Consider the following 25,269-nt stretch of genomic DNA (forward strand, 5'->3'; position numbering starts at 1 on the left):
TAGGTCGCCCCCTGGCGGCTATGTGGTGTACTGAGCATGGTACTGAGCCGATGGTAGTAACTGGACGTACCGGACACGACTGTGGGGATTTACACAAAGCTTTTTCCATTTTCCGTCGACATTCTGCATTTGAGAGAAGCAGTAGTGGATTTCCGCGTCGTACGGTTTGTGTCCTGACTTCACGGTACTGTTTATTTGTTTTTTAGCCTTGTGGGGCAGTTGAAGATGAACAGCGTAAGCCTGGTGTGTGTGTTAGCATGCTAACGGCTCTGCAGTTAGCAGCAGCAGCAGCAGGCCGAGCTCGGGGTGTTTTTATGCTAGCAGCTCTCTTCCTTCTCCCGCTTTAATACAAGCTAACGAGCAAATTGTCCTCGGTGTGGCTGCTGTCGAACTCAGCTCGTAATAGCTTTGCTAATGGCACAGAATGAGATGTAGCTAGCCTCACACAGTCACGGCGCATCACTTGAACGATGATACCGTGATGAACTCGTTTTTTTAAATTTTGGCCAACATGTACCGTATTACTGGGAGTTGTTAGACAAAGTCACGGTGTACTGAGGTGGAGGCGGTTTACAGGAGTTTTGCTCATATTAGACAGACGCTAGTATGTCGTGTGTTATGTGAGCATATTTGCTCCGGAGGAGAGCGGTGAAGTTACGTTCAGCCAGCTGTATCTGGTCTGCTGAACCGAGAACACGCCACAGATTGAATGATATGTTTCCTTAATCTCTCAGTGTCTCAGAGAGTCGCAGCCCTGCATTCCAAAAAGGAAGACGAGTATTTCACCATGAGCTCAGAAGATGGTGAGACCACACACACACACACACACACACACACACACACATATATTTGTACTTATATCTTTGTGAGGACGCTCCTTAACATAATGCATTCCCTAGTCCTCTTGCCCTAACGTTAACTGTATACTACGTTTCATTTTCCTTTGGGACTTTGATTGTAACCAATAAAGCTATCCTGATCTGAACCGTCTGAACTAAATGCCTAACCCTAACCAAACCCCTATTCTAACCCTAACCCTGAAACCACGTCTTAACCCTCAAGCAGCCCTACAAAGTTCTGAGGACTGACCAAAATGTCCTCACTTTCCCTGAAATGTCCTCATTCCATAAGATCGATGCTGATTTTGTTTCTCACAAGGATATATGTACAAATGCACACACACAGTTGATGTGCGTATGTACAAATGCACAGACGCACAGTTGATGTGTAGTTCACGTCAGTCAATCACTGTCGGGGGGTGGGGCTTCACTGTCTGGTGCATGGCTGCAGGTGACTTGGAGAACCAGGCTGAGCTGGAGGAGAAGACAAGGCTCATCAACCAGGTGCTGGAGCTTCAGCACACTTTAGAAGGTATGATATAATACAAATACAAGCAGTGAGACGTTTGTATGTACAGTTTGGAATCAACCAACAGAGGTGATCCACCTCTGTTCCCCAAATCCCCAAATTAATCAAAGCGGTCAGGCATGGAGATGGATGTTGGGGTATGGAGCAGCTGGTGGAGGCAGAGTGGCTTTTACCAGAGAATTTATGGCATTCACCAGTCTTCCAATTTCCACAGGTTGCCCAAATAATTCTACTAAATAATAAGAAAATGTGTACCTGCATATCTGTATAACGTTGCTGTGTGTTGGTGTATGTGTGCTCAGACCTGTCTGCGCGGGTGGACGCTGTCAAAGAGGAGAACCTGAAGCTGAAGTCAGAGAACCAGGTTCTGGGTCAGTACATTGAGAACCTCATGTCTGCCTCCAGTGTCTTCCAGACCACTGACACCAAGAGCAAACGAAAGTAAGGAGAACCTCGAGAGCCTTGACCTAACCCCCCCACCCCCCCACCCCACAGTCCCTAACCTGAACCAAACACCTGATCCTGAACCAGCCTGGATGTCTGAACTGTAATATCAACATCATGGACCCTTAAAGAACTGCTAAAGCCTAAAACATGTTTCTGTTGCTGTCTGTCATTACCTTAATTTGTACACAAGGCGGCAGCGTTGCATTGATCAAATCAGAATGTACGGGAAACCAACTGAAGCCTGTTTTTTTTTTTTAGTTCAGGAAAATCAGTCAGAAAAGTCACATCTTCACAAAGCTCCACTTAACAGCAGATAGTCGCCACAGAAATGTATGAGGGCCGATCGATAAGTTCATGGTCTGAGGTCAGTTTTAGAAGTCCCCCCCTTTATTTACAGTCTTAGTCCATCAGTCATGGACCTCCAGAAAGTGGTCCACAGCAGACTGGACATCATCATCACTGTCAAAATGGTGACCACTGAGCTCCTTCTTCATCAAAGACCTCCTTGGGTGATGAGCCCTTGAGACTGAGGTCGCTGGTGACTGAATGAAGGCTCATGTGTCAGTTTTCTCAGACAGAGCTGAATTTCAATTTTCAATTACCCGAAACAGAAAAACCACAAAAAAGTTATTACCTTCAAAATTTCTGCAGAATCACTCAGAGTTGAACTGAGCGTGGGTGCAGAGAGCTGGGTAACTCCTCTCCTTCTACCTCAGGACAAAAACGTATCAGTCGTCCCTCAAATCTTGTCAGAAGCACACATCAAAAGGTCCTTAGACCTTCCACCAGTTCCAAACATGCAGCAGTGTTTTGAGTGAACAGAAGAAGTAAATAACAGAACAGCAGCTCTTTGTCAAAGCTTCTGCACTTTAAGTACAAGCTCATGTATTTGAAGCACATTGTGTAAACTGTGGTTGTTGGTTACAAAAAGGACGGGGACTCAAAATCAGGTCAACAAGTAACGTTAGCATGAAAAGATGTGTTAGTAAGATGGATGTGAATATTATAGTAGTAACACTAGTGTCAGTCACAGAGCCTGACAAACGTGTGCAGAAACAGTCAGTGACAGTGTGAGCTGTCTGACCACAGAACAATATACACTGTTTGCACTTGGGGGGTGGTGGTGGTTTGGGTCTGATAACAGATGTAACATGTGGCCCACACGTTTGTTTGGAACTGGTGATGTTGCTCTTCCTCACCCCCCCCCCCCGCCACCAACAACAGCACTCCAGCCTCACCTCCCTGTTCAGATTTTACGGAGATGAAATGTTTACGTTATACTTCCCCGTCCTCGGTGGAACCTTTCAGTGTTTGCGGGTGGGAAGCTGGTGAGGGATCATGTCTTTGTCACTGCCTTTGGTCCACTGTACAACAACAACAACAAAAAAAAAAATCCTTTTTGTTTTTAAAGTAGTCAGTATTGCTGCCACTCCTGTAGTTCCAGTAGGTTTTAGAAACAGTGTTTTTGTTGTTAGAAATGGTTTTGTTGTTACTGCTTCCGAGGGTCTGAAGGCCTTTTTTGGAAACTGCTCAGTCTTTATTTCAGCACAATGTCACTTTTTTTTGTTGCTGCTTCTTGCAAGCTGGGAGTAAATGACATGACTTAAACAGTGACTGTCACTGTTTCAGTTCATAGCCAAGACCATGATGTGTCCATTCATTTTGAACTCAAGAGTCTTGTGTATATAATAAATATTAAACTGGCAAAGCCTCATCTGTTCTGTCAAGAAATCAGCAACACGTGCATACTGAACTTTATGCATACATGTTGAAGAAACACCACCTGTTACTTATCTTAAACCCTGTTGCATTTGTATGTTATTAACATGTTTTTTTTTTTTGTTGCTGATTTGAAATGTTTAATAAAGTGACAATCCTTTTTGATGAGATGTTTGTCAGCGATGTTTCCTGATTTAATCGTCTCTTTTCATCTCACCTGCTCACAGGGTCACTAAGGGGGCTCGCAAGGACAAGTGACCTCCTGCTTTGCATTCTGCCTTTTCACTGTCGGTATATACTGCACATACAGGCGGGCGACAAATGAAAGGAAAACGCTAAATTAATGACACAGAGAATCTGAGACCAAGAGCTTTTTTTTCCCTTGATTAGTCATCCACCTGTATGTTTGTATGGTAGATAAAAAAAAAAAACCTTCAGATACATGTCTCCTGTAAAATGCACAGTGTGTAGTCATTGGTGCATTTACATGGACAGCATTTCCCTTTAAATTCATCCCCAGAGGAGGATCTGGTTTCCCACTAACATCTTTATACAAACATGTCGCTGGAAGTTAAATGGACAGAGATGTTTTGAGGGTGAAGATGTGCAGGGGGAAACCAGGTGTAACCTGTGAGCTGTAGGCACAGCATTGATGTGTGTTGTTGTCATAAATCCAGCAGTTTTAGCATTAGCATTTGTGCAGACTGTTGTGTGCTTAGTAAAAAAAATACTGTCCGGATCAGCCCAAACTCCAGTGGCGTACGTTAGCATTTTTTTTTTGTTCACACCTCCTTTTTTCATTTAACAGAAGAAGCCAAAGTTCTCAAATGTTAAATGTCTAAAACACAAGCAACCATTCAGGGATTTATTCTAAACATTGTGGCAGCAGGACAGTGTGTGTGTGTGTGTGTCTGTCTGGGACTGAGTCAGAATAAACTACAGTGTGTTTGCTGATGAAGGAACGTGACCCAGTGTAACAGTGTGGATCACTGATGTGTGTGTGTGTGTGATACATCAGGCTCTGCATTCAAACACAATACTTTTATTCATTGCTGGTTTGGGATTTCTTTAGAAAAATTAAAATATAGAATATCACCTGCCTTGTCCTTTAATAACGAGCTGTATCAGATGCATATCTGTGGATAAACCTTCCCAGGTTTGTTCATTGTTTGGTTCTCAAACTAACGAAAGGTGACCTTAAAACCGGTCTGTTTGCTTTACTTCAGACTGATGTTCCTCCTCCTACATCCTCTATTCATGGTAACAACAGGGAAACTAAATCTGTACAGTCCACATGAGAAGACAGTTATTTGTATTCTGGGGAACCTGTTCTGCAGTTTTGGATTTCATATAAATGCAGCTTAAAACAAACCTCAAGGAGATGAAATTAAATACTTCAAAGACAAGGTGGTACTGGATTGATTTTCTTAGTTTGTTACAACAAACTATATCATCATCATCATCACCATATCATTATCAATTATTCACTGAGTGACTGTGCTGCAGCAACATGGCCAACTGGCTCAGTTCACGTGGGAAATTTGGATTTCTTTCCAAATTTCATATTTCTGTTTGAAGTGAAAGTAAATGTCCTCAGTCCGGCTCAGAGCACTAAACACTAAAAACATGGCTCCTCCTTCTCCATAGACCGCCGCAGACCACAGTCAGTTTAGGCACTTTCAGGTCTTCCTTGTAAACACAGTCCCTGTAGTAAGAACGTTTGTCCAGCAGGGGGGGGGGGGGGGGGGGGGGTTGTTCAGGTGGAGCACCGGGCTGGATGGCAGTCCGCGCACGCGCGCGTGTGTTCCCTCTTTTCTGGCGTCGTCAAACTTTAATGAGTATCTGACAGACACAAACAAGAGTGAGTGTTAAGCAAACGTTATCTCACACACACACACACACACTCTACCACACCAGTCACAACACAAACACCATCACCTCCCTCGTCCTCTACGCCATCGTGCAGCACACTTGGCCGTAATAATCAAAGTGAAAGTTGTCTTAGCCAAGCATGGAAGAGTAGCAACGGGCACGGTGAGGGATATGTAAATCAAACCAAGTCTGCACACGCAGATCCACACCTGAGATGAGGTTTAACCAGCCAAAACACATGAAACACCTGTGTGGGTGGACCATGGCCATGTAAGGGTTTGACAGGGCACGTGCTCAGATCATTAGGTAAGTGTGTCCCCTCATGCATGTGTGTGTAAATATTCAGTTATGCAGGGTGTTTTAAGTACAGGTGAACGCACACACTTTCACACACACACACACAAGCTCTCAGGTCACACCTCACTCAGCAGAGCCCAGACGTCAGAGTCGGAGTGAACCACCAGGCGCAGCGCTGAGATCGGCTGTAGAGCTTCCTGGATCTCCCCCTCAGCTACTCCGTTTTCAAACGCACCTGGAACACACAACACACACACACACACCAGCAGATTTATTTATTTATTTATTTATTTTTTACAAATATACAGGTGCATCTCAATAAATTAGAATATGGATTACAGCTAATGAAAACCCAATATTCAGTATCTCAGAAAATTAGAATATGTACTGTAATGGAATCCCAGGTTGCTTCAATACCGGCCTTCATCTCGCCTGCATTGTTGGGTCTATTCTATAGCCCTTCCACTCTTCCTCCAGGACCTTGATTTCCAAATGAAATGCAAAATGGTTGTGAAGCCTACTGAAACAGACTGAGACCATTTAAAGGCTCAGGAAACCTTTGCTGTTTTGAGTTAATTCGCTGATTAGAGTGCGACACCTTGAGTCTACAACATTGAACGTTTTCACAATGTTTTTTGAATTTACTGAGATACTGAATTGGTATACGTATACATTTCAAAGGCTCATCAAGAACAAAGTGTTTTTTTCAGGCTTTCTGAATTTCTGGCCCATGTGACAATCACATTAGTCCCTTGGTGTCTCCTGCCAATACAGGATGTTTGTTTTGCTGACAGACTAAACAAGAATTCTAATGAAAGGCACATCACAAGTTGATTGGCATGTTGCTGGCTGACAGCAGGGTGGAGCCACTGAAGGACTCTTGGAAGTTGGAACATCTGAACAATAAAATGTGTTGAATGTGAAGTATCAGTTTGTTTGAGACTGACACTGGAGGAGTGGTTCAGAAAGGTGTTGGAGAGCAGGTTTCAGTTCATCAGTCAATACTGTCTCCGTCAGCTCTGTCAAACATGTCCCATACACCTGTAAAGCTGTGTGGGGTGTGGCCTCGGTTACCCAATTTCCCTAATAAAAATCATTCAGAAATAAAACTTCCATCTCATCTCCTGGTCTTGTAACTCAGCGTGTGTGTATGTGTGTGTGTGTGCTGATGTTGTGACACAGTGACAACAGGTTTATTAGTGTGATTGTTTTATTTACCGATAATGATGAAGCCCTGATCGGACTCCGGTGCTGGTGACTGAAAGAAGAAAACACAACATCTGTCAGTGAAGTTTGGCACAAAGGTGTCTTGTGAGACGATTCGCCTCAGGCCACCATTTTGATTTCAGCGTAAATCAACATAAATCCTGAGATCGTAGGCACGTCCCAGCACTGTTCACAATTCCCTGGAAAAACAAGTTCAAAATGCCAAGTTATTTGTTTATCTGGGAGGAAGCAACTAGTATAGTCTTCCCAACACAAACTGATACAAACTGGTGTGATTGCAAGTCAAATGCAGTGTGGGTATTCACAGAAACCACAGATCAGACTGGTGATTATTCAGATAGCTGGCTATAGACCAACCTGCTCTGTTATGGGCTGTTTTCAGGGTGTTAGCATGTTCCTAAGCTGCATCCATCTCACCACTTTATCTTTAAGATGGACTGATCTCTGCTGCTCATTTGATAGAATAGTTATTTAGAAATGCAAATGATAAACTCAACGATAACACTGATGTGCAAACTCAAATGACACTTGTGACATGTCAGCTTCAACGCCAGAACATTCAAATGACAGAAGTGATAAGTAGCTGGAGACACGGCAGAAGGACAAGCCCAAAGACAAATGTTTTTCACACACATATATATATATATATATATATATATATATATATATATATATATATATATATATATATCGTTACAGTGATAGTTTCTAAATCCACATTGCATTTGGAAAGAGCGAAGTCATTTCATCCATGATTAGCATACGACTGCCGGTAAATGTAGGAGGGTTAGACACATATTTTGATAGCCGTATATAGATAGACGTAGTGTTGTACGTTTCTGGAAACCGAACTACTGCATGACTCGAGATCATAGGTTTGTCCACCCAAACACGCAGCTGCATGATACTGCGCAACACAAAGACCTGCTGTACTTTCAACAGACACTTTTACTGCCAGTATATATTTTAAAGTCTGTCCTCCGACCTTGCAGATATCAAATCTGAGAGGCTGGGAGCCCAGATAAGAAGGCCAATTCCCCCACAATTCATTCCAGCGCTGTGGTTTTATGCCGTCACGTTAACTGTTATCATTACGCCCCCGTACAGGAGGTCACTATTAGACTGTTGAGAAGACAGACCTTTCTCCTGCGTAGTATGTGAGCTGGACAAAAAACCAAAACCTAACAATGGTCCAGTTTTTTTTTTTTTTTAATTTTTTTCATTTCTCATTTGGGACAGACAGAAGAAAAGACACGCAGGAAGTGAAAGTAAAGTCAAAATAAAGGAGGCCTATGTAACGTGTCGTTAGCAAGGTTATAACAGTTGATTTAAATGAGTGACTCTTGGACTCTGGTATCATTTCCTGTTCTATTTTGAAATGACTACCTTGTGTGTTGGTTAATTGTTTTACCTCCTGTCTTGGTATTTTATACACAGTGGATATAAAAAGTCTACACACCCCTGTTAAAATGCCAAGTTTGTGTGACCTATAACCTGTACAACACAAACTGAAATCTCTTTTTTTGGGTTGGGGGGAGTAAAAATAAAATGATCTGTAGTCCACACCCCCGCACTAGGTGTGTTAAGACCAGTCCACCTACACTCCCCTGTTATCTGGAGAGGCTCTGGACATCACACAGACCTGATAACATTATACTGATTCCCCCGGCTGACGTAATCGAAGGAGTTTAGAAATAGCATAAATTCACTGCTGAGGAGCTACAACACAACGTACAGTACAAGCCACTTAATGAACACATTTCCTTTCTAAGATGATGTGTCAGTAGATGGAGGAGAATCGCAGTGTGTCTGGAGGCTGATGTCATCAGCAGATACGAGGCTCGAGGCTGTGACGTTCCTCACGCCCAGCATACCGATGACATAGCTGTGCTTAGAGCCTCAGGCTGTATCTTTATCCTGTTTTTGTGAGCTGCCTAACAAGTAAATTTCCCCACTGTGGGAATCTTATCTTATCTTATTTTATCTTATGTCCTCCTCTCTTCTGTCCTCTAGTGATTGGGCTCAGTACTTTCTTTGTTTTACTAAACCTTAATATTTACATGTATATGGTAGATAGTTCTTCATTTTCAAGTTCTATCTATGGCTGATTATGTTATGTTAAAGGAAAAACAAGGTGGGGGGGGGGGGGCAGATGGACAAGGCAGAGGCCAGTGGACGGATGGACAGGCATAAAAACACTGACTCACCAGAAAGTAGCTCATTTTTGAAGTTGATTTAACACATGTCTGTGTTCAGGCCTCGGTGTGTGGGTGTTTCACCTGACATGTGAAGCCTCTGGACCTGGACTCATCTTGTGTAAAGGTTTCCCCTCCTCACTTCTACACAGAGATTCCATGTCTGTCTAACTTTACTCAAAGGTCACTCACGGCATGACCACTTTTCCCCTTCAGTGTGACAGAGGTGTCGACTGACACAGACACACACACACACACACACACAGAGCCAAAGAGAGGCAGCAGAGTGACAGCAGATAGTTTGTTGTAGTGGGTGTTTCCTGTTGCCTTGGCATTCTTTCCCCAAGGCATCAACACCTGAGATGAAAACCAAAACCTGTCCGACGGCAGTAATGGAACCAAAGAACAACTACACACACACACACACACACACACACAAAGAGGCGGGTTACTCACATTGCTGGGCAGCACTTCCACTGTGGTGTTGTAGAATTTATCTCCGCTGGTCTCGATATTTCCACTGCGAAACAGGTACCTACAGTAAAAAGACAGCACAGATGTAAAACAACCAGTGTACAGCCAGGACCAGCGTACAATGTATGGGTGAATCCAGCCTAAAATATTGCATCACATTGTTATATCATTATCGAATAATACAATTCATCAGATGTGTCACATGTCTACCTATCCGATTCATTCCTAAGGGACTGTTTAGATTCTAAGACTTCAGCCACTGCTCTTGAACCCAATCCTTCCTGTCACTTTATTTCTGGACCCCGCCGGTATTTACCTGAAAAGAGCACATGAAAACCAGCAAATTCATTTTCACTATGTGTCCAAACTACTTCCAAAGAAACTGAAACGGAACCGCTTCCTGTGCAACATAAGTAACTGTCACTCAGGAAAAAGACCTACAGTTATTTTAGACAGAATTACCTGGCGATTCGGACTAAAACAACTGAGTGTGCTGGTCTGAGGGGGGGGGGGTCATTGAAACAGTTGTGTGAATGCCGGTCAACCACTTCAACATGGGAACACAGGCCTTAAATGACAGCAGGCACAATGAGTCGGAGCAGGGCAAACAATCCTATAGGCAGGGATGCACACAAAGCCCTTCACACACACATACACTCCATCAGTACATACACACCTCACAGCACAACAATGTGAAAGCTTGTGGAGTGTGTGTGCTCAGTGGGTGTGTGAGTGTGTTTTCGTTAAGAAGCACTCAAAATACATATAAGGAACACGAGTGTGCTGTTGCCTCGTTGGTAAACGCTGCTGCTGAGCATCACCTGTAGTTTTGTTGCTGGACTGTAGCAGAAACATGAGCGTCTGTCTCCGACTGACTGAGAGCAGCAGCTTGGAAATGTCTTGGAAGTGACTGCTGGTTAACACGGATCTTAATCTTAATATAGGGGACACAGGATTACAACTGGGTTTTAAATGCAAAGGGAAATCAACACACGAGTGTCCCACACAAAGCAGGCGGGTGGAGCTGTGTTAACGTGCGTCGTGAGTTTCACAAGCAGCATCTGTATTGGTTTCAAATTTGCAGCAGCTGAATTTCTGTGGGAGCGCGATTTGTGCGTGGCCTGCCTTCTCAGCATATTACAGCATCTTCTCGAGCTTAGCTACTTTCCACTGAAAGAAGTTGTTTATAGCAGCTCCACACCATTGGCATTTTCTTTTTATTACCTGGTGCTGGTATTTGAATATACACAGGTTGAAATACAGAATTTTCTTGTGCGAGTATTTGCATTGTGTATCTACTATGTGTGTGGTACTGTCTCTATGCAAATAGAGATAGTGTCACAGATAGTGTATGTCTCTTTAGCTGATGGTGTAACAAGCCAGCTTCCATTGTACTAAAAACATTTGAATACACCCGATGTTTTTACTCAGGTCATTTTCTACCGCGTTCTAGGAAATCATTTGTATAATCAACTTAAAAAAAAAAAAAAAAACTGTTCGCACTGACCCAGATATGTGGATTGGCTGGGGGAAGCTGAAGAGGATGTAGTCACCCCGATTGGGTGTTAATGCCCAGAAGAAGTCTTCTCCTTTGTAAGCCCTGTCCAGACTGTGCTGCTGGTAATGTTTCAGGCTGCTGCTCACTTCTGCTGTTGGGTTTCTATGGGCCTGGTACAGAATCTGCTTCCCAAAGTCCTTATCCTGGGTGGCAGGAAAGACAATCAGACACACAGACACAAACACTAGCATTAGGACATCTATAAAAACATTTGGCTTCATTTTCATGTGTGTCGGGTGTTTTGTCTGAAGCAAAAATGTTCTGTATCTTAATTACATTCGACATTCAACCTATTGTTGCAGAGTCTGCTCAAAAGAGAGGAGGAGGAGAGAGGCGCACAGATAAAGGGCCAGCTGAAACTAGGCAGCATGCAAATATGACTCCATGAACAGGGTATTTAGCGTATTAAGTCATCAAGCAGATTTCCGAGCTTTAGCTACTCTCCACTGAAAGTAGTTGTTTACAGCGGGTTCCACAACTACGACATCAATTTCACACATTAGCCACATGAGGTCCAGACGTGCATGACATTTTGTCATGGCCTTGTACTCTGGTGTAAAAGAATTCGGCTCAGAAACTTACTCAGAAAAAGTAGCTTAACACAAAAGTAAAGTCATTTCTCATCAAGAAACCTCTACCGTTGAGTAATTGAGTAATGTCACACACAGATAGCAGAGGTGCAACTACCTTCAGGTGCTGTAGTTTCCCAGGTAGAGAGGAGTGGAGGCCTACATGCTGGAAGAGGGAGGGCTTGTATCGCTGCTTAAGTAGTGCCTTCTGTTCATTACAGTGTTTCTGCATCAGACAATACACAAACATATAAGTCACTGTATGAAGACGTGGCAGCGACGAAACATGACTTCATCATCGGCGGATTACTCCTCAGGTAATTACCACTGATGAGGAGTTTCATGAGGAACCTTTTCAGAAAGTGATTGTGACACTGATTAAGCAGCATGATGAGAATAAGGAACTGGTTGAGGAATCTAAAGAAACTGTTTACTAGAGTGGAGTCTTTAACAAAGGTCAAGATAGACCAGTAATAAAATTGTTTTATTGCATCAACACTGTGTACGATAACATGTAGTGTGTGCTGTTTTTGTTGTCAGTATTGTGCATATCTTTGTGTTTCTAAAACTGACAATCTTCTGTGTGGAGCTGAGAGATATTACATGACTTACAACACAACACAACACAACACAACACAACACTGACTCACCGCATCTTTCTCTGGGTTGCACACTTTCACCCACAGGATGTGATCTAGCAGCCAGTCAATGGGTTTGTCTCTATGGAACATCAGGAAAAACTCAGCGATCATGGGGAGGTCACGAGTCCGAAACATCTTCCCTGAGACACACACACACACACACACATATATATATATATATATATAATACTGTCAGTGTACAGTGCACAGGAAACACTGCACAGACAGAGGGAAGAATGATTCCACTATATTATAACATTAAGTATCCAAGTGCTGTCGGAGAAAACGATGTGAACCCTTGGATTTAATAACTGGCGGCAGCAAATACTTCAAACCAGCTCTTCCAGTAGCTGCAGGTCAGACCTGCGCAATGTTCAGGAGGAGTTTTGCACCAGGTGAGGCCTGGTTCTTCCTGCAGAGCTGCTTTCAGCTCAGACGTAGTCTAGTGTGAACGTCTGTCTGAGCTCATCTTTGTCAGAAGTCACTCTGTAGTACATTTACTTTGATGTTTAGGGTCATTGTCCTGCTGCGTCACCCATCTCCTGGTGACCGCCTCCCTGACATTATTCTTCTGGCTTTATGCAGTTCACACACTTAGATCAGATGATTCTTTTTGAGAGTAAAACACTAAAAATGTCTAAGTGTGTTTTACAAGTTAGAGTAGCTCTAACACACACACCTCCAGTCTGGTTTCACTGACTGGACTCCAGTTTTACTAAATCCTGACTCCAGCTAGCTTTTGCTGATGTCATTAGCCTCAGGGTTCACAGACTTTTTCCAACCTACACTGTGAATGTTTGAATCATGTTTTTAACATGGACAAGAACAACACAATGATGTGTGTGATTCGGTTCATGATTGGAACTTAGACGCAGATCTGAACATACTTTAAGACAAATGTTTTCACAAATGCAGGTAAATCCAGAGGGATCATCCTCACTCTCTTTCTCTTTCCATATGCATGCACACACGGAAACACACCTATAAATCCAAGCTGGGAGAACTCCAAGTAGAGCCATGGCTTTGACGCTTCCTGGGTGGTAAAGGTCTTCATGTCGTTGTAGTAGCCTGACTTTGCAACCACGTCATCCTCTAACTGGAAAACACACAACACAAAAACCCACTGACTGGTGGGGAATCCAGGTATTGAACCTTTTGTGGGGTCATTAACACACTGAGAGTTGCTGAGGTCACATATGAGCCATGGTGACCTCCTAGGGAGGGATCTCAGCACTGCATTGGAAGTGTTTGATAAGTGGTGTCGTAGACCACCTCCTCTGTTGACTGAGGGGGGTCCTGACCTGAGGAGCTTGCTCTCCTATGTTGTGCCATGCGCTTGTGAAGTGGTTGTTTTGTTTCCCCAGTGTACAGGCTACTATGAATTCCTCACTGCACTGAACTGTGTACACTGCTCTGCTTATGTCTGGGTGTTTTGTCCACCCTAAGGACAACACAGGAGAGCCAACAGCTCAGGTTGGGCCTCAGTAGCCCACTTTGCATCTGAAGGACAAGGGACACTCACCCAAGGGACCCTAAAGACTCACATGATGGCTGTGTGGGTCAATGATCCATACATGAGCTCAATGACTCTCAAGATGCTGACAACTCCAGTAGAGGTTAAATACCTGGGACTCTCCACCAGTCAGTTAGAACTGAAGAAGTCTTTTGGATGGAAGACTTGACAATAGCATAACACAGGGCCAAGAACTGAACCTTGAGGCACGCCATAACTTCAGACAGCAGCATCAGATATGTCATCAACCATCATGTAAAACTATCAATTTGATAATGATATAAACCCGCTAAAGAGCAGAACCAGATAGGCCAGCCCATATCTGCAGCCTGTCAATGAGGATTCTGTGATTGAAAGCTGAGCTAAGCTATGTCTCCAGAGTCAGCTAGCATTAAAATGTCATCAAGCGCTTACAGGAGGGCAGTCTCTATGCTGGGTTTTTGATGACAGCCAGAAAATTCTCAAAAATACAGTTGGACTACAAGTTATAAATGAACCGAGTGGCCAACAAGTCCAGAAAAATGTTTTGAGATAAAAGGTAATTGCTGAATAAAATTGGCTACAGATTAGGCTTTTTGAAAAGGGATTGCACAGTAGCCAACATGGTTAGGAATGCAACTAGAGGCAATTAAAAAAAATAGACTCTATGTAAGTAGGGTATGGAAAACCACTTAAATCAAAAGGTAGAGTCAGACTTTTGAACCTTACCTGAACATAATAGGTTCCTTTGTCCTGAGCATACAGCATGAGGAAGCTGAAGTCAAGATTCTGCTTAGTTCGCCATCTAAGAACAGACAAGGTGCACACACAAACACAGAAGGTGTTCACGTCTTTTACTTAACAATAAAAAAAAAAAAAAATCTTATTTGCCTACTAGTGCTCACGAAACAAATATATCTGTTTATATAAGAAATACAATCATTTCCTAATCTCCAGTGAAGATGATGTGATTAAATGTAAATGATCCCACCACAGCAGAAACCAATACATAGACACAGCCAAAAATAAATAAAAATAAAATAGGAGCAGAAATGGTAAATGTACTTGACTCTGTCCTTGGAGTCTCCAAAGGTCTCTTTGAGGCTGGTGAAGTCGGGGTAGTAATACTGTGAGGGAGAGACGACCTCCAGTAACCCTGACTGCACCTCCTTGGGAAAACTACAATGATGAATGAAGAGATGGTTAGCTACAGACCAACATTCTCCATGAACGACATCCTGACTTCACCTACAAAATACAAATGGAGCACATCCATATGACATGGGAAAGGCCATAATGGTACAGATAGGTGACAAAGGAAAAACCCGAGAAATGAGTGGAGGAACAGGATGACAGTGCCCCCATCCACAGGGCAGGGGTGGGGTCTCTCCACCAACATCATGGTCTGGAGGCTCGTGGTGACTCCACACCTGACTAAGACTCTTTATGTTGGTTTTTCCTTTCACTTGTCACCTCGTCTGTACCTTTCAACGCAGTTTGACCATGGTAAATACTGCGTGACTGTTGCTTTGAGAATGTTAAACAACCATTGTACAGTATACAAACAATACATTTCTTGAAAAGAGGATCTTTAAAAACCATTACTGTTTTGGTACGGCACACATACGTGGCACAAATGAAAAGCATCAACATGTCAGGGCAGTAAACAGAAAGTTATTCTTCACGGTGCACTGACTGCAGACTTCAGATGAGCCTAAACATGTTCCAACTTCCAAGTCACTGTGATTTGATTTAAGGTTAGCCGGGCATGAAAGCAGTATCATAAGCAGGAAGCTCAACAACAAGTATTTCCCAGCAGATGTTTTGCATGTCATTGCATGCAGTTTACATAACATTATGCAATACACGGATTTAAAGACACAATCATGAAATTGTGCATGACATGGGTCACACCATAGCTAACAGCACCTGTTTAAGTTTGGCTGTCACACAAGGCAAGGCAGGTTTATCTGTACAGCATCTATTAAATCATATAATAAAACATTTAAAATCTTAAAAAAGATGTTGTTAAAATATACTTCAAATTCAGTGAATCCAGGACATTTTCTACACCCCCTCTGAAGCTTTGGTAGTATTTCTGTTCAGCCATAACTATACCTAACTATACTAAACTAACATGCTGCTTTAGATGACCGTGGGGATAAAGACTCCTCGGACAGTAAAACCCGCTTTGTGACCCCCTTCGCCACCTGCTATTAACATGCAATCCGTATCTGACATCTGACATGGATCAGGAAAACACATGGTTGTTAATGCAAGGTGTAAAGGCACACACAGAAAGTACTGTAACAGGAGTGAACACAGACTAGTCAGACCACACCTGAAAGTGGTCTGGCATTGTGATCATATCTCAGGGCAGTTGTAAATTAAGTCTGCACATTTCGGGCCACATTCTTCAGGGAGCAGACATCCTGCTAAAAAAAATGTTGAAAGGCCACCTTATGTTAGTCTTACTACCTGAAGCAGCTCATCAAAAAAACAGTTGAGCAGGAGGCACAGGGTGATGGCAGGCCCTTGGTGATGGAAGGACTGGTATATGATTTCATTCCTGCTTTAAACTATTACAAATTTAACCAATGAGAAGTTTTGTTTTTTTTTACCCAATCAGATCTCTTTGAAAAGCCTTTTTAATTAAAAACCTTAGACACAAGAAGCTGGCTGCTGTCACTAACTGCTGGCAGCAGAAGAAATGAAACCACAGTAAATAACACATATAACAGAAAGCGTGAAGCCATCTAGAGACACTCACTTCTTCCTGATGGTCTCTGCTACGCTGTCCACATAGCGCAAGTCCGTCTGACATGACAGAGAGGGAGAAAAATTGAGAACATTAGTAATACGGGGGATTTCTAATGTGGTTAGTTCATATCAAACATGAGGTCTTGAATGCTTTTGCAACAATGAAGAGATGATGGAGGTCTCATGGGGGGGAGACCCACCAAAGCCAGACCCCCAGTTTAATTTGATACGGGGATGATGCAGCCTCCTACCAGTCATTTCACCTTAACATGCACACACACACACACACACACACACACACACACACACACACACACACACACACACACACACACACACACACACACACACACACACACACACACACACACAGAAACTGGGTATTTAATGTGTGATGTGCCACAAAAACTAGTTGAACAGGTCTTAAAGGGTGAAGGTGTTTATCTTGCTCCTTCCAGACTGAATTGCTTTTGACTGCATTCAGTGGATATGGAATATCTACTCTATATCACATCACATGATAAAACAACAACTGTGTGCTTCAGTGACCTGGGCTGACAGGAGCTGTGTTCAAAACCAACTCAGACACTAGGTATAAGCCCTCTTCCCTGACCTGTCGAGCAGCTTTGTGCTGGGTATGCGTGCATGAGCATATGTACTGTGTATGTCCATGTTGGTGTGTGTGTGTGTGTGTATGGGAGACAGAGAGCTGAGTTTATTCTGCTGGAGATAAAGTTCCTGACTTGTTCCTGGCTTCTTTCTTTGATCATGATTTATGAGATACAATTAAAATGTTTAGGGGAAGTTGAGAGCTGTCCTCTGTAAATTATGATATCAACTTCAGAAGAGGCGCTTATAACACCTGGTGCTGCGGCGTGCCCTTTAATCCCAAGATAAACTACAGATTTTCATTTGTAAATATAGCTGCAAGCGGCAGTCTGCAGGTTCTAGCCCTGTTCTTCTTATTAGCGGCATTGAAATAGTTATTTGTCACACTATTCGATACTGGAAAAAGAAAATATGTCACTTTCCCAAAACTCCCATTTTCCACATGGTAAAACGTTCAAGGCTTTCAGCACTCATGCCTATGCAACATTAAATACAAATAGAAGAAAATATGCGTGGACATGTGTGTAAACCTCAGCAACAAAGACGATGATAAGGAGATCTTGGCGTTGTGAGGAAGTCAGGCTGTAGAGCAGAGAGCTGAGGGTGTTGACCAGGTAGCTCTCCTTATCACGCTTCACTGTAGGAATACCTAGCACTATGGACACTGAGGGAGGACAGAAACACACACAAACACATACAAGTAATGAGAGAAAAAAACAGTGCTCTGCACACTGCTCACTGTTCCTAACACAACAATACTAAAGGTGTCTGTTTTTTATGTGTGAGTGCTCCATACCTCCACGGCGTCCCTGTCCCAGAACGACGTTGGGTATGAGGCTGTCTGGATGTTGTCTGAGATGAGGCATGTAGAAGTAAATGCTGAGTTGGTGGAACGCCTGCCGACTTGGATCACCTGTCAGCTGACTTTTTGATTCTGTCCACGGGTAGAAAGAGGAGGGAGAGGTGGGGAGTGGGAGGTTGGTGGTCATGAGCAAAGGTGGAGATGTATATACACATATATATATATATATTTACATTTACACTGTTGCCCATAAAGTTGGAATAAAATATATTTTACCTCTTCTCATGAAATGATTTGAATGATCTAAAAATTATTCCAAATTAATATCTCTCCCTCTCCACATATATCGATAGCTATAGATATATAGACAGATATATAGATATGGAATAATTCTACCTTGATTGAGATTTTCTGTCAATTACTTGACAGAAAAAAATGGAAGCAATGTGATAAACCACAACTTTAGGTCAAATGAGCAACAAATACAAATGAATTATATAACAAACAACAGGAACTGAGACAATGGAAATATTAAAATAAGATTTTGACAATGATTTCCTCCACAAGAGCAGAACTACAAGATGGGGGATGGAGGACCGGTAAGAGTTGATATTAAGTGGAACAAACTTGTGTCAAATTTTCAATTAAATTATGTAGACCTGAGCGACTTGTAAATAAACATAGAGCTTTTGAAACCCCTGGGTTCTCGAGCCCCTGGGGAGTCACCTGGCTTCTCCCTGGTTAGTTATTCAGCTTCGCACCTACCTGTAGAGATGTTGGAGGAACTGGTGGGGTGGGTGATGTTGGCAGCTTTGGACATGTTCCTCAGCTGTTCTAAGATATTGCTGAGATCCCTGCTGACCTGCCCCCCCAACTCCTCAGCCACCGACAGTCGGTCATACAGGACATGCAGGTCTGGCAGCAGTGTTGAACCTGGAGAGGCTGAAGAAAGAAAACACAGAGAAACGGTGAATCGCTGTAGTGTTGCTGAAGCCTGTCAGCTGGGTGAGTTAAGTGTAATGGCAGACATAACACCAACCAACAAAACTGTGAGGAATAACCTGACAAGAGTGACAGCTTCAGTTTGTTTCGACAAACTAACAATCAAATGATTTTTGCTTTTCCACTGACACTTCAGCTTCCTTAACAGACATTTCAACTGCTGCCACTGCCACTTCCAGCTGACACGATTTACAGCACAGATACATCGGCTATCTGCAGCACTTGAACTTCAAATGGAATTTCAATGTCTTTCATCTCTTACACTATCTCCTATCTCCTACGGTAGTAGGTTTTTGCCAGTTTAGAAGAAAGCCTTCAATAATTATTTAAGATGAGTCAGTCTCTCACAACGCCCGTAAAACATACTGTCATCCGTCCCTGATTTTCATAAAACGCAGCTTATTTGTAAGCTCCAAACCTTGATAGTGACTGAGTGGTTTGTTAGGCTCGTTGCACCAACTTCTATCTCTCCTTTTGGCTGGATTGGTTTACATTTTTCAACTAGTTTTGGCTAGACCACCACAGCAGGGCCAGACCTATGTCTGTCACTGCCTGACCGACCCACTGAGCGATGAAGTTACACCACTGATCAGTCACCTGATTGTCGGAGTTTCCTTATCGGCTGTTTAAAAATTGGCACAAACAGTTCCTATTACATCATCAGGTGGCGTTTAGAGGCAGAGTAAAATCAGGATTTTAGCAGCAGCAGAGCAGCAGCTTGCACTACATCCTCAATTTCACACTAACCACATAAGGTCCAGACATATAAGAGGTTTTGACATGGTAAAAGAAATCAACTAACAAGGGACAAAGGATATGATTGGACAAGGCTGTGTTGTTTGCAGCTTCCTCTTCCACTCCTAAATAGTTTGGTCTATGCCTTTAAACGACTACATACAGAGGAAGTAGAGCTACAACCAGTCAGACCATAACCAAAGAAATCATTAAGCTCCAGCTAAAACAAACAAAAAGTAACAAGAAGTATGGCTACACATGGTTTGTGGTTATAAGATATAATTGGGTTTGATGTTTCTCTTATTAAAAACTGCAATTTATTTAATAGATAAATGTAAATATTAAAGTGTTAAGTTTTTAAGTCTGGACAACCTGATAAAGCATGTTTCTACTGTGTAGACTCATTTCAATCATACAAGTAATTTCAAAAGGTCTTGAAAAAAATTATAGGCTGAACAATTAAAGAATTATTTGTAAAGAAATCAATTTCTAAACTAAAAAGATCTGGGTCTCGATCAAAGTATTCAACAGTCATGGCTATATTTAATTTTACAGGAAAAACAAAAAGTGGTTTGGATGAAAGACTTTGATACTGTGAACCATGATTTATAAATAAATTGAAATAACTTTTTTCAAACAAGCTTTAAGATGGTTTATGCCATATGTGGAATGTAGTAGTGTGTTAAAATTAACCATTTCAATGCAAATTGTAAATGCAAATTGGGTATACCACAAGGTTCAGCACTGGGCCCTTTGCTTTTCTGCTTATACATATTGATCTACATGAAAGATGACCGGGAACCAAATGTTTGCAGATGACAAAGCTGTTAACTAGGCAGCTGGTTAATGTCTAACACCTAACACTAAAATGCACAAAAAGGTGTTGGATCGATTTATAATCAACACTGACTGCAAGCAAACTGAGAATGTTTTTCTTTTGATAAAACCGTGTAAATCTTTTAAAGCAGCTCAAAAGAATATACATGCTATGATTTTATCACTGTGTGATCAGGCCTCCCAGACCTTGAAAGTAATGGACTGGAGACCAATGTAATTACACCATTTTCTAATTCTTTAAAAAAAACATAATTGACTAAGTTTTAACGATTTTATCAGCTTCTCATTTATGAAAACAATATTTAAGTGCATAAGTGGCCTCATGCCCAATGTCATTGGCCAACTGATTCAAAAATGTCATACCGAAGGAGTGAGGACCAGAGGGACAGCAAATGGGAAGTATCATTTCTGAGAAATTTCCCAAGTATAGCTATCTTCCAATAGCTCCAGGTTTTAACATTATTGATCCCTATGTTGAAACGTATTATCTTATTGGATGTAGTCCTCCTAGCTGCAGTGCTTCAGTTTCATGTCTATTCAACCTGTGTAAGAGCACATGCACAGTCAGGTATTGTGACATTCCCTGCATTATTTACATGAGTCATCCTTTGTCAGTAATCAGACTAGAAACACAGATCTGTTAGGTGATTTGACACAAACCGGTCAAAAACATTTTAAAACCCATTTTACCCATTTGATGATGAATAAAAAAAATAAATAGAAAATCAATATGTGGTGGTCAAAGTTGATATTGTAGTGGGCTACCCCATTTGTAAATCAATGTATTTATGGACGGATAAATCGGTGAGAAACACCTTCTGTCCAGTTCATGCCAAACCAGGTCCATTGGGTTTAGGTCTTGAGACTGTGCTGGTCTTCCCCCATTTGAAGCCACCGTCTAGTTCCTTAGAGTACCTGGCTTCCTGACTCATTGCCGGAGCAGGCAGACCAAGGGAAACTTCCAGAGACATCCGATATAATGTGGGGTAACGTCAGGTGTAGAGCTGTCTGGAGCAGGTGCATCTATGGTTTTGACGGAAGCTGTATTCTGTATGTTTCAGCAGATACAGTGTATGTGTCGTACGCAGCGCCTAACGATAGTTTGTTTGTTGGTTGAGCAAAGTTTGATGATGAAGTTTAAATGACAGTCCAGTGGTGCACACAACACAACACAACACAACACAACACAACACAACACAACACAACACAACACAACACAACACAACACAACACACACACACACACACACCGTTCAGCCACAACATGAGAAGCTGTCACTGGTTCTTGTGGCTTATCGGTGTAGCTTCTCTTTAAACCGGCAGTACACTGGCAACTTACCTCCATCCCGGGGAATCGATTTAATCCAAGTAACCGACACAAAACACGCGAAAACCAGCAGACATCCAAATTTCAAAGAGTTACACCTCATTTCATTTCTAGCTTTAATCCGCTGACTTGCCGCCGGTTTCCAGCAGTCAACAGGTGGATGTGAGCGGCACAGGTCAAGCGCAGGTAAATGCCAGAGGGGCGTTACAGGCTAACAGATAGGACTCCGCCCTACGTCAAAAACAACCAACACAAAAGCATTCCTGCCTTTACCTTTTCCCGCCTCTGGGGACCGTAGGTGTACACTGTCACTTAATAACAGCTCGTTTATGCTGCTGAATGGTCTGCGAGACACTACAGCACGTGCTACATTCATTTACGGCCAACAGCGACGCCTGCTGGTGGACTGAAGGAACGACCGTCCTGTCAGCCTCAGTCCTATCGAGTGTGTTGCACAAATGGTTATTGAATTTCACGAGCTAAGTTGTGTTATTTTTGAAAATACGTAAAATCACAAAATAGCTCTATAGCCTATCAAATATTATAAATAATCTTAATTGTAGCAGTCGTGTGTGATAAAAACGGCCTATAACTATTTTTTATCATTATTATTATTATTGTTGTTGCTGTTGTTTTAATGTTGTTGTTATCATTACTATGTGTTCATTTTACGGCTGAATATTTCGTAGCTTTGCAGTCTGTGTTATATGAAACCTAACACTGTTTTTAAGATATCATGAAAAAGCGTGTGTCACTTTGGAGGAAAGGACTCTATGTACTTTTCTTCAACATTAATAGCATGATATTCATGATTATATATTATTATTATTTTTAATAAGCTGTAGTTTAGCCAAATCCTAAATAACAAAAACACGAACCCAAGAATCACGTAGGATAGAGTCATATTGGTAAATTCCGTCATTTCGTCAGAGGGGATGTAGCTCAGTGGTAGAGCGCATGCTTTGCATGTATGAGGCCCCGGGTTCAATCCCCGGCATCTCCAAATGTTTTGTACTTTATTATTTTCCCAGTATCAATCATCTACCATCAACCAAACAAGCGAATCCCTGTGGACCTTATCCGTTTGTGTAGCTGCATTAGCGCGATATACAGAAACAACGAAATTATAGTGTCAAATTATCAAATATTACTATCGAACAGGCACATACTCAACTAAAGCAGCTGAGGTCTTAAAACTAGATTTTGACAGAGTCACTTCACAGCTTAACTGAACAGGGTTTCTTAACAATAGCCGGAGAATCCGGAGGAGGAATGGAACTTCTTTTATTAGTGATCTTGCAATCTTTCTGGGGGTGGGTGGTATCAAATATCACAATGTTGAACACCATTCTATGGTTGGACTGATTGTTTTCCATTAGAGTAGCAATGGAAAATAATCTTTGCTCACTAGGCCAGCTCTATACAGTGATATTACTGCGATACGTGGTACATCCTGCGGGTGATTAACATTACCGGCATCACAGGCTGGGTTCTCAGAAAACGTCCAGTCTGAGGTAAGTGCTGTTCTGCTCCACTGCTTCAGCTCTGCTTCTGCTGGCAGAGATTTTTTATCCTAAAAGAAAGAGAAAACTGTCTCATAGTCCAGCACCTCCAAATTTTAATTTGTCATGACGTTATCTCTAATAGTAAGGAAGAAATAAAAATAGTAGCTCTAATTATAGCCAGATGCATCCTGATGGCTTTTTTCATTTATCTGTCCCTTCAACTAATTAGATGATTCACCCGTATAGCTGCTTGTTGGCTCTTTACCTTGTCATCTGGTCAAAGTGTAAACTCTCTGCTTATCAACAGAACTCAGCTACATGCTTGCAGCCACCAGACCGTCTTTTCCATGGTGTGAGAGGATTCCAGTGCCCTTTACCTCTCTGATTCGGTGCCCAACAGAATTGAATGTAAACACTTGTGCCAGAATCTGCTGCTCAGCAGAAGTTACATAGGTTTAAGTCACCAATTAAGATGAGGTCTGAGTTTGATCATTAAGTCTCATGATTAGATTCCATCTATACTGATTCTTATTTAATAAATGAGCACATAAACAATGATGCACATCATGACTGTCATCTCATCTCTGACATCCACATTAGTAATCACAGTTTTACACTGCTCTCTTTGTGGACCTGGAGCCTTGACCTTTTTTTTTTTTTTTTTTTCTCTGCCACTCACAGCTCCTCTGGTGGTTTACCACCATCTGCTCACCAGTTACCACAGGTCAGCTTCATCACAGCCACGTCATTGTCAGAAACATTTTTATGCATCACACTAGCCTGTTGTTCCACAGATACCACATCATCTGATATCCACTGTCTTCGATGCATTACCTCCCAGGATAGAGTTCTACTCACTGACTGCTTATCTGTTTGTTTTGAAAAGCAAGGAAAAGAGTAAGGTTGAAAATAATGGATGCTTGACCAAAATATTGTGTATTGACAGTTGCAGCCTCAAACTACTGGAGTGAGTATTGCTTTTTAAACCCTTTCTCAGTCAGTCTGTACTGCAGATGTGTGCAGAGGGATCTGGTGCGTGCAGGACCTCAGAGGGGCTCATTCAGAAAAACATGAGACACCATGCAGTCCAAAAAGAGCATTTTTGTTGCTATGGACAACAGCAGCATGAGCCCCACAAAGTCTAAGACACATGGCTCAATTCATATAGTTACCACCCCAGCCACCCACCCGGCATCCATCACCCGTTACCCACACATAACCTTTGACCTGTCCCAGCAGCTGCATTCATGAGGAAGTAGCCTGTTGTCACGGTGACAGAGGAAGCATTTAATGTCTGCTTACCCCACAAAACTTTAGACTTAATGTTTTTATTGTTTTGAGTAAAAGGAGGTAAAGAAGAGTAGGCTTAAACCATCAGAAAGTTAACTGACTGTCATATAAAACTTGACCAATGTAGGTCATACATCCTTTCATCTGTATATGGATGTATGTTTGTCATATATGAAGAGAAATAGTCACTGCAGTGCCAAGGCTGAGCAGCTTGTTACATTTAATACACATATAGTGTTTATTATTTGAAAGAATCAGAATATTGGACACAACAAGAACTTATTCTCAACTACTTCACCAGCATGTCCACAAAAAGAAGAACATTGTCAAGAGAACAACAGTAAGAGGAGATGGAGGTCAAGGAGAAAACTGATTTCGTAAATAAGAACTATGATTATGATTTAAGTTGTTTATTGTTGTACAAATATACAAACTTAGCCACAAGCTGCAATATGTGGGCTTTAACCTTTTTAGGCTCGAAGGAGTGAGACCAATCACAGACCTGTGTTTCACAATCACAGATGTTTACAGAAAAAAATACTGT

At 42.1% G+C, this 25,269-nt stretch overlaps 2 protein-coding genes and 1 non-coding gene across 5 annotated transcripts; 2 read left to right on the forward strand and 1 right to left on the reverse strand.

Annotated features, from left to right (window-relative positions):
• Positions 1–33: 33 nt before the first annotated feature.
• On the forward strand, positions 34–3,702 carry LOC121188773 (short coiled-coil protein B). Of its 3 annotated transcripts, none has more exons than XM_041048661.1 (4): positions 34–164; positions 735–803; positions 1,291–1,371; positions 1,671–3,702. In XM_041048661.1, the coding sequence occupies exons 2-4, from the start codon at positions 788–790 to the stop codon at positions 1,811–1,813; spliced, it is 240 nt and encodes a 79-aa protein (XP_040904595.1). In that variant the 5' UTR covers positions 34–164; positions 735–787; the 3' UTR covers positions 1,814–3,702. The 3 variants fall into 3 exon arrangements, with proteins under 3 accessions (XP_040904595.1, XP_040904594.1, XP_040904596.1); XM_041048662.1 differs by having other exon boundaries at positions 46–184; XM_041048660.1 differs by having other exon boundaries at positions 44–803.
• Positions 3,703–4,400: 698 nt separating this feature from the next.
• LOC121188806 (alpha-1,3-mannosyl-glycoprotein 4-beta-N-acetylglucosaminyltransferase B-like) lies at positions 4,401–22,099 on the reverse strand. Its single transcript, XM_041048717.1, has 15 exons — positions 21,943–22,099; positions 18,796–18,972; positions 18,025–18,162; positions 17,759–17,892; positions 16,630–16,676; positions 14,925–15,038; positions 14,589–14,664; positions 13,349–13,463; positions 12,377–12,507; positions 11,845–11,952; positions 11,107–11,300; positions 9,582–9,660; positions 6,922–6,961; positions 5,826–5,938; positions 4,401–5,376 (listed from the first exon to the last, which is right to left on the reverse strand). The coding sequence occupies exons 1-15, from the start codon at positions 22,031–22,033 to the stop codon at positions 5,359–5,361; spliced, it is 1,575 nt and encodes a 524-aa protein (XP_040904651.1). The 5' UTR covers positions 22,034–22,099; the 3' UTR covers positions 4,401–5,358.
• A 762-nt stretch (positions 22,100–22,861) lies between these two features.
• Positions 22,862–22,933, forward strand: trnaa-ugc. The gene has a single exon. It is a non-coding gene; the product is annotated as a tRNA-Ala (tRNA).
• Positions 22,934–25,269: the final 2,336 nt, after the last annotated feature.

Source organism: Toxotes jaculatrix, chromosome 10, assembly GCF_017976425.1.
Source record: "Toxotes jaculatrix isolate fToxJac2 chromosome 10, fToxJac2.pri, whole genome shotgun sequence".
Lineage (NCBI taxonomy): Eukaryota > Metazoa > Chordata > Actinopteri > Toxotidae > Toxotes > Toxotes jaculatrix.